At 43.0% G+C, this 10108-nt stretch overlaps 1 protein-coding gene across 5 annotated transcripts in view; it reads right to left on the minus strand.

Annotated features, from left to right (window-relative positions):
• Positions 1-10108, minus strand: part of Nbea (neurobeachin) — a 551294-nt gene that overhangs the window by 28351 nt on the left and 512835 nt on the right. For 3 of the 5 annotated variants that reach the window (XM_031373880.1, XM_031373881.1, XM_031373883.1), the window contains 3 exons: positions 4736-4825; positions 2246-2438; positions 775-846 (listed from right to left, as the gene is read on the minus strand). In XM_031373880.1, coding sequence (XP_031229740.1) covers positions 775-846; positions 2246-2438; positions 4736-4825 — 355 coding nt within the window. The remainder of the gene's footprint in view (positions 1-774; positions 847-2245; positions 2439-4735; positions 4826-10108) is intronic. The other 2 variants (XM_031373884.1, XM_031373882.1) reach the window with 1 other exon arrangement.

Here is a 10108-nt window from a genome sequence, read left to right on the forward strand (position 1 = left end):
CGGTTGTAACTCAGGAGCTTGCTATTCAGTTGTCTTTACTTTAAAAAACAAATTCAGCCCATTGAATAGTAATTTTATAGAAGGTGCTTTTCAGTATTAATTTCCCTCAACAATTTCTTTGTATCTGTTTACCTTAAATAATATGAAATTGTTAAGAATATCTTAGGCCCAAACAAAGGACACTGTGTAAATATTTGCTTAACATTCAACTTACAAGACCTCCTAAAACATCCAGAAAATGCCATAAATAACTGGTTTGATAGCAAAGCATTCCTGGATGCCTGTGGAAGTTGGCAAAGCCCTTTGTGGCAATTTGATGTCATTTTTTTATGTTGCTGTAGTAATGTATCACTCCTCTGTATTCTGAGACAAATGACAATGTGAGAACTCATAGGCAAGCTGAGGTTTTAAATGTATCTTTGTTAGCCATAGTGTTTTCAATGAGCAATGGCTACCTAGGCTCAGGCATCTGAATACCTGGCTCCCAACTGGTGGCGCTGTTTGTGAAGGTTATGGAACCTCTAGGAACCTTGGTGGAGGAAGCACATTAGTGGACACTGGCTTTGAGGATTAATAGCCTTTCTTCACTTCCTGTCTGCTCTCCCTGCCTTGCTTTTGATGGAAGGCATGACCCCTCAGCTTCCTGTCTGGCTGCCTGCTACTATGTTTCTAAGTCATGAGGGACTCTCCCTCTAGAAGCATAAGCCAAAACAAGCTCTTTCTTCCCTTGTTCATGGTGTTTTATTACAGAAAGCAATGGATATATTAGCATACCAATTAACGGGTCCATCTCAATGGGAAGATGATGTGCTTGATCCAAGGAGTATCCTGGAGCTCCTCTGAGGCCTGAAGAAGCAAGCATAGAAAACTGCCATGAGATTATCTGGGGACCATTTCCTAACAAGAGGTGTTTTATGACGTTTATATAAAATGTGCATTTGTTTAAAATCTGGGTTGCCGCAATTCCATCATGTGACTTTGAATGAAGTTTTAACAGAGTCCTAAAAAGTCACAATAGCAGGGACTTTTGGGTTTTCCTTGAGATGTAGCAAGCCAAGAAGAGTGGTGAATTAGATGAGCAGAGGATCCCAGCATTTCTTACAAAGCAACCAGTGGGCCTGGAGTGCAAGACAGGGCTGGGCTTCCATGGCATGTGGCCAGGTAAGAGCTGGACTCTCCTACAAGAGGCCTTTCCCAATAGCATGACTAGTCAACTCAAGTTATAAGCTGAAGCATACCTAAAGCTTTCATCCCACTAAAGTTACTTTTAGGACTGACATCTGGGGTCTGAATGAATTCATCTGTCATATTTTCACATGTGGTTATAACAGAAGTGTACATAATATTTTTTAACAATTTAATAATTGAGTCCTTTATAGTTCTTGTTCTTAATGAAAAACATTCCTAGAGGGCAAGGCCCCATGAACAATGAAGTCTTATTTTCCCATAAGATGTCTGCTGTACACTCCTGGCCAGCAGAAGCTGCACCACCCCCTGTTGATAATATCAGCAATAACCATAAACCAGGGCCAGCCGCATATAAACTCATGGAGGGAAAATGGGTATAAATCACTGCCCTTTCAGGGTGAGGTAGATAGTAATGGAATAAAGGATCCAGGTTAAATCAGCAGGGCTCATCTTTTCAGTCCTGGAGACAGCGGAAGTCCCGGGGCTTTGCAGGAAGCCTTACGTGGTAAACTGGACCAACTAAATCATTTGGGCACATCCACGTCTGCCTTGGTTAAATAAGGATCAGTATGTCTAAATGTTTGCGATGACATTATATCACTTCAAGATGTGCCTGCTGGAGCTCTCAGGGATGAGTGTGGAACAAACACATGTGAAATCACTGGACAATTTAGTGTTTGCCTTTTCTCATGGACCAGGCCCCAGAAAGCTAGTGATGCTATTTGTCTGTTTCCTGCTAAATTCCAAAAGCCTAGGATGATTTAACACATAATAGACATTCAAATATTTGCTGAACAAACTAATGGCAATAAAGGGGGGGTGGCTTGAAGTTCCTCTTTACAAAATCCAGACAAACTTGCTCTGTTTGGAAACCTGTTGAGATGCAGTGAGAGGCCAGTGCTGAGCCCAAGGCACTGCATGGGCTGTAGCAATGGGCAGGCTGGGCTGCTGTTTGGGCCTCACAACACTGTCTGCTGCTGTCTGTGTGTAAGGACATGAGAGCTCCCCAACACCATTTTTCGCTTTAAATCTGTAGCTAGTGCTGAGACCCACGTACCAACTGTGTTGTGCCACCTGTTCACTGCAAACAGTCGGCTGCAGGTCACTGTCACCACTGCAGGGATAGTCAGGTGGGGCAGGGTGTTGGCAGCCACATGGGTCACAGGAGAATTGGATGGAAACTTCAGCACCATGATCACATCCTGCTGCATCTGATCTTTGAACATGAGTGGGCTCTGTGGAAGGAAACACTGTTGAGTAGAAAGGGAAGAGACAGAAGGAAACAGAAAGGACAACTCGGTTAGTGGAAGGTCTGGGGCTAGGAGGTGCAGACAGACAAGGCTAGTGTGATAACAGGCAGGGTCTCCACGCCATTTGAACTGTCTTGGTGGCCAGGGCACCCCAGAGACAGCAGCTTCACCTGAAGAAGGCACAGAGAAAAGAGAACAGAGCCTCTGTGGTCACTGAGGCAGTATACTCTGTGGCTAAGAGTCAGCCTCAATTTGTATATATGGTCAGATTGCCACGTGGACAGTTAGCTCACAGAAATAGCCACAAGATGCATCATAACTGTTCAGGGAAGTTAAAAAATCAGTTTGATGGAAAATTTGTTAATCAGTGGCTGATGTTGTTAGCATGAACTATAAAGTGAATTGGTAACTGTCATCTTTATTGGGCTAACCTAGGGCCACATTATAAACAATTAAAACACAACCACCTGCAGAGGAGCCTGGTACTCTGGCCAGTGTCATCATGTATCTGGGATCTGGTGCTGACTTACTATTTAGGGCTTGTACCGTCTCTCTCTTACAGGTTCAGTTTACTGTGGGCCAATGCTTTTTTTGAGATTTTACTTCTTAAACATCTAGCAGATGAGGTGAGAGTGGATACTACAAGCAGTACAGAGCACTATAAACTCAATTATAAAAAACATAAAATAAGGACTCTGGAAATAATTATTACTTCCCTTTCCTATACATCTGAGCACTTTTTTCTATGGATCATGAACTTAGAAAGCTCATTTTCTTTTTACCAGCTCCATGCCAATTTGGTATCTGATAATTCCTTGTAGGAAGATAATGAGTTCTAACTGGGCATTTCCCCCAAGATAGTCATCAAAAGCAGAGAAATGTAAGTAAAGTAGAATAAAACTTTCCACCAAGCTATTTCATATAAGAAGGGATAAGAAACTCTTGGGCGGTGAAGAGCCAGGCTCTCTAAAGCCATATCCCTGTCTGCACCATGGCTGAGAGCTATCTGGGGACAATCTGTGTTCCCTGAAAATCTATTTTGTTACACAGGATGACCAAGTGCAATCAAAAGACACCTACTGTGCCTACACAGCTGATACTATGTGGTTGGCTGCTGCAGAGGGGTTTAAAGCAAGTGTGTAGCTATGTTTTCCTGGGTGTGGACTGCTTGTTTCTTGGTGGTATGGAGAACACACCTGACACTGTGCCTCACACCTTAGTCATTTGACACATGGAGGGCTCAGAAATGCATTAAGTAAATGAAAAGCATAAATATTCTTTGAGTCAGAGAGATGTTAGTTTACAGGCTTGCCACACACCCACTGCTGCCATCCTATCTCAGAGCCCTTCACCCTACTGAGGGGACAGACAGTCATGTCTTCAAGATGCTGGATACACACAGATCATCTGAGAATTCATTTGCAACTCCTTCTGTCTTGAAACATTTATTGAAGTATTATTAAAAAAAACTAGGGAGACATCATTAAAATACATTAAAAGTCGATCAGCAAGTACATATTAAAAGTATATCAGCCTTCACAGAATTAAATAAAAAGAGAGGATGCTTGCTATTTGCTGATAAACTGAAAAGGAACTGCTTTGTTATGAGAATGAACCTTTAAATTTTAGAATAAAGCATGCAATTCTTTCCTTGAAATGTAGGACTAAAGATCTAATGTGATCAGTTCTTGATGAGACCAGCTAGCATCTACTGGGCGCTTACATCACAGGGGCTGGCTTAACAGAGGTTCAGAAGCAGGCCTTGGGATCTCAGTGCAGAGATGAGTAAACCCCATGTTCCAGATGCTGAGATGTCAACCCACAGCTGTTCAGTACCCAGTCACCAACTAGTGGAAGAAACAGAGTTTGGCCCACATCTGGCTTTGGAGCCCTTACTTGTAACCAGCCTGCTCTGTCCCACGCCTCTCTGCAGGAGCCACAAATTGCCTTTGGAATCACTCGTTTCTCTGAAAATGAACTACTCTTTGGTTGGCTTGTGTTTATACTGTGTGATTGTTTACAGATCTAATTTAATTGGGGTTCCAGTGTGTATATATGCCTGTGTGTACCCTTAAAGGCTTATGGAGAAGCAGATGCCGCTTTTTGTAAGCCCAAGATTGGGTTTGCTTAATAAGCAGGACCGAAGAGTAGACATACACTTTCTTCTAGCATGCCCTTGAGCTTCCAAGTCGACAGATAAACTGGGGAGCCTCTGAAAATAGCACTGAAATACCATTTTATTTGCTTTCTACCTGGGCACAAAGGAAAGAAAAACCCCTCCAAGGCTGCCGCCTTACCAGGTGCATGGCTGAGCTCCTAGGCGGATGTGGCTCGATGAGCAACTGAGATGGCGTCTGTCCAAAGTTCTGTATCTGTGCTTCCATGGCCTGTAGGGCAAGGAGGGTGACTGTCATAATCAATAAGTGTCACAAGAGAGGTCAGCACACTTTTGACAGTGCAAGTGGAGCTCAAGTTAGCCATAAAAAGAGTCCAGAAAATTTCAGGAGTGCTTTTTTCTCAGGGCACAGAACCCTCCAAGTGTTAGTATTTGTGGACAAGCTTCACTTCTTCTAAACATGCTTCAGTTAAGCACAGCACCGTTGTCATCATCAGACACTGGGGTTAAACGTAGAAATGATAATCTGTGCATCCATGCATGCAGTTAAAGACCAAAGAACACCTTAGCACTAAATACCACACAGGTACCTTAAGAAAGTCCTTTGTAAGGAGGAACGTATGGGGGTCTCTAATGAAATAAGTTTCTGGAATCTTCACGAGAAAGAGAATTAGACACAAGTCTACCACCAGCATAAAATGAAAATCATGCATTTCAGTCAACAGAGGGCAACCCAAGGTCTGAGCACTAAGGCTTTGGGGTTGCAATAAAATAGAGCAACATTTTTAATACAAAAACACAGGTTAGCTTACTATGGTGCTTTAAGAGGGATTCTGGGATATTATTTATAAGGTATGAATGAATTTCTCTTAGTTTCCTTCATGTAAACTTTCATGAACACTCAATAAAAATGGAAGAATTCTTTGAGTATCGTGAGACATATAGAGTATTTCAGTAAAGCCTGTGCAGATACGAAAGCTAAAATGATATGGCTCCCATTGAATAGAACTAATTTCCATCTCAAACTGTTTGGATTATACAATATAGCAGTGCATGCGTGTGCATGCCTGTATGCCTGTATATGTGCATCTGTGTGTTTAGAGACCTAAGTATTTCTTCTATCCATAAATTTTATAGGTAAAATATTTCAACATATTAAATTAGACTAATAAGATTTTTCCTGAGATATTGTAAATGTGTAATTTAAGTCAACAAGGAAAAGCACAATATTTACTACTATCATTACTCTATTACCATGCTAGTTTTCCCCCTACAATCATGTGCAATTTGGTGCACATAAAAGTGAAATACGAAACCCACTACTGTGTGCTGGAAGGAACGCAGGTAAGCTTGTAGATGGCTCTTGACACAGCGTTGCTACTAATCACATCTCCATCTACAATTCTCATTTATAAAGTACTTAAATTTAACCATCTGTCCTCCTACACCACATTTCAACAAAGTGTTTATCAGTAAAAAATGTGAACTTTCAAATTTATTAGCAATATTAAACATGAATGGATCATTATCCACTATATTTTAACAAATGCATAAAAAGGGGCTTTGGTTCATTTATTTGCAGCGACAATGAGATGAATTATTAAATCTCCTTAAGTGCTGTCCAGTTTTAATGTAACATTTATTTTCATGATGTCCATTCAAATGCAAAGTGTGACTATTTCGCTAAATTGTATTCATGTAGGTACCACCACACTGTGTCTCCCCATTGTAAGATTTATGATTATAAAAGCAGAGAAGAGACCATTTCTAGTTGGCTTCACATTATTACAATAACTCTTGAGAATTATTTGTGAAGAAAAGCAGTAATTTCGCTGTTAAAGCTGCCTTGCCCAGCAAATGCACAGTATCAACTAAGGTTTTTCTAGCTGTGGACATTGCTGTCTGTTTGTCTATTCCCGCAGGAAAAAGGACTTCATGGGGGTGGGGGGAAGAGGCTGGGGCTAAGTCAAACACACCTGACCTTCAGTGTACCGTCCTGTACTCAGTGAACCCAACACTCAGTGAACAAAGGGCCAGCAAGCATCTCCCACTTACTCTAACCTTGTATCTCAAACAGAAATATTAAAATTATAGTAGAAAATTATACTGGCATAATTTCCAGAAATTTCTTGTTTAGTGCTCTTTGGTAATCCCTTTGGACTGAGGCAGAGTGTTCAAGCACCATTTTTCTTTTTGGGGACTACGCTTTATTCCTTGTGAATTGGGTCAGACGGTTTTGTGCATCAAAGGACTGTGTTCTAGAATTTATCTATAATGGATGGACCTGTGTCTGTGCCTTCAAAGTATTCCTTCCCTTCTGAATTAAAACATCTCAGCTCTTACTGATGTCAGAAAGGCAGGCCTGCCTCCTCCAGGTTCCAGTGCTGGTTGTTGCCAGAAAACGGCCAGCGTGCCTGCTGCCCCTCCTTACTCTTCTGCACTTCTTTCCCAAGCCCCTTCAAGGGAGTCATTGGTGTCTCCTTGTTGAACAGACAGACAGGTACTGGATGAGGAAACCACTGCTGTGATGGAGGGCCCATTGCACAGCTTAGGAATTGAGTGATTGAGGAGCTGTCCTGAGAGATCCACTCCAGGCAGGAGGAAGTCCTCCACAGATATTGTCCTTGGGCTGTGACTTGACACATCATCACCAGTTCCCCCCACATTCTCAGAGTACAGTTTCTCCCTCTGCCATGGAAGTGAATCCATGACTATGTGTCTGTTTGCTCAGACGGACTCTGCAGGTCAGGACTGTGGCTCAATCTTCCCAACATTTGCTGACTATAAAAGCGGAGCACTAGTGGGGTAATCTGGGCCAAGCCAGAAGCTGATCCAGAAAAGGAAAAGTACATGGACATGGGTAGAGAAAACACAAGCGCCCATTATTTACAAGAGTTCAGTGCCACTGCAGCAATTAGGCTGACAAACATCCTAATGCTTAGTCAACACCCACACTGCCCTCAGGAAGTCTTCAGGAAATCAGTAATGCACATGAGTGCACACAGCAGGGACGTGGTGGAGGCAAGCCCAGACTGCTGTGTTTCACTTGCTTCACCCTGTCTGGTTATTCTAGATGCTGGGATTTGTGAATGAATGTCTTCAGTCTAGGCAGTCTGAATATTCAGGAGGATGAGTCAGACAGATGGCTTAAAACTAACCTCTGGAAATGAGTCTGTCAGCCCCACACCCTTTTCTAAGAAGCCATCCAGAATTAGAAGATGTTAGGAAATGAGTCGTCCACTCAGTTTCCTTCACTGAGAAGTTATCTGTTATTAGAAGCCGTACATCTGAGAGTCAAGGAAGTCTAGCAAGTGTCCCAGTGAGAAGCACAGGCCACACAGGCAACAGGTGCAGCACCTGATTCTTTTAAAAAACAAAGGAGCTTATCAAGCCTTCTTGTTCTACAGACTTCAAAGAACACAGGGTTTGGGCCTCTCCAGGCATCTGAGCGGCCAGGCCCCAGACCACCCTGAGACCCTCCAACCACTAGGCTCGACCCACTTTAATAGTCTAAAAGCCCAAACTCACCCCCTTCTTCAGATGCAGGTGACCAAGCTCTGCCCTAAAACTCAAGCTCAGGCCTTGAAAGCCCAACAATCCCCGATCTTGAAATTGCACCAATCCCTGGGCTCATCCCAAGCTCAGGATCTGTAATCCCACCAATCCCCACTCTAAAAATCTCCACCCTAGAAAACTCTGCTCCTAAGAAACCCTGTCTAAACTCCCTCCCAGGTCTTTGCTGCTTTGTGCCCAAGCAAAGGCAGCCAATAAATCTCTGTGTTTTCCCCAGTAAACCTCTTGTATGAAGTTTGCTGTCCTACGTGACTCTGTGGTATTCTTTGGCTCATGACTGCCAGGACTCCTTTCCCCTCAGCCAGCCCTGTAACACCTGCACTGAGGAAACCTGTACTCTCAAAGCTGTAACACTTACACAGGATCCTTGGCGGACAATGTTTCAGTTGGTGATATGAAAACATGGGTTGGTTCGCTTGTTCTTAGAAAGCAGCATTGCTTAATTAGGTTTGTGATCTCTAAATTGGAATCCTAGACTTTTAAATTATACTAGTTATTGCGTATGTACTGATATGAGTAGGCTACATGTGCAATGATATCATGCTGAAATCAGAGGATGATTTGAGATAGTTCTTTCCTTCTACCATGTGGGACCTAGGGATCAAACTTAGCTCCTCAGGCTCAGTGGCTAAGCTGGCTCTGTTACCTGCTGAGCCATCCTGCTGGCCCAGAACTTGGAGATTTCAGCACACTTATGCAGACTGCATTTAAGGCTCCAGCAAGACAAAGACAGAGTAAACACAGTTTTTCTCCTTATCTAGATGAAGACTTGGGGATGGAACCTAAAGTTTCCTTATCTTGATCTTTGGCTATAGTAATGTGAACACATGTATGAGCAACTTTCTGTCTCTCCTGAGCTAACTGTCCCAACTCACACCTCATCCATCAAACTAATCACTATTTCCATGCTTATCATTATCAATGTCTTCTTCTCTGACATTTCTAAAAACTGAATAATAAGGAGAATGTTTTGCTTGTGTGCCCTATGTGGATCAATACAGTGTCTGTGATATCCATATCTCTATCAGTCAGTATTCATTTCTATGTTGGGCAGTGTCCCACTATCAGTTCAGCACAGCTTAGAAACCTCTGTTAGCTTTGGGATTTTAAAACTAGTTGCACATTTGTGATGGAAGGAGGCAGGTACCACTGGATGAACATGTTGATATGGTGGTAGGCAGCATTATCATCGGATGTGCATCACTATATGGTGGTAAGCAACTATTGCCACTGGATGTGCACTTGGATATGGGGCAGTTGCTGTGAACAGAATGCCCACATGTGCTCCAAATTGTGGTGTTGACTTGTGTATTTATGTTTATGAAGTAGAATGTAATGGTCACTGCTATAAATGAGGAAACCATTCAGATTTGTGTGGTCTGCAAGGATATTCAGGGACTACAGCTACTACATGCCAGAGCTCATTCTCTCACGAGCTGATTACAAGTAGAAAGGCCAGAGGTGAGGAGTATACAGCATCTGCCCCAACACTGGGAGTAACTGGGACCAGCGGGACCAGGCACACAAGAACTCTGCCAGCCCAGTAGCTCAGGTTCCTTCCGGTCTGTCTGGGCTGGTGTCCTGAGCAGACCTTGGGTACAAGCTCTGCAGCTGGGCACAAGCTCTGCAGCCAGTCCCACAACACCCAGAGGAAGCTCCACTCCCAGGTGCTCTAACAAGCCCAGGATCCCAGGATTCCAGAATCACAGGATCACAGAGACAGCTTGACTCTGAGGAGTTCTGACACAGGAAGGACAGGCTCCAGTCAGATTTAGCAAGGGCAGATGGCACTAGAGATAACCAGATAGCAGGGGGGCAAGAAAATAAACAACACAAACCAAGGTTACCTGGCATCATCAGAACCCAATTCTCTCATCATAGCAAGTCCTAGACATACCATCACTCTGGAAAAACAAAATTCAGATCTAAAATCACTTCTCATGATGATGATACAGGACTTTAAGAAAGACATAAATAGCAC

The sequence above is a fragment of the Mastomys coucha genome, unplaced genomic scaffold (genome assembly GCF_008632895.1).
Source record: "Mastomys coucha isolate ucsf_1 unplaced genomic scaffold, UCSF_Mcou_1 pScaffold16, whole genome shotgun sequence".
Lineage (NCBI taxonomy): Eukaryota > Metazoa > Chordata > Mammalia > Rodentia > Muridae > Mastomys > Mastomys coucha.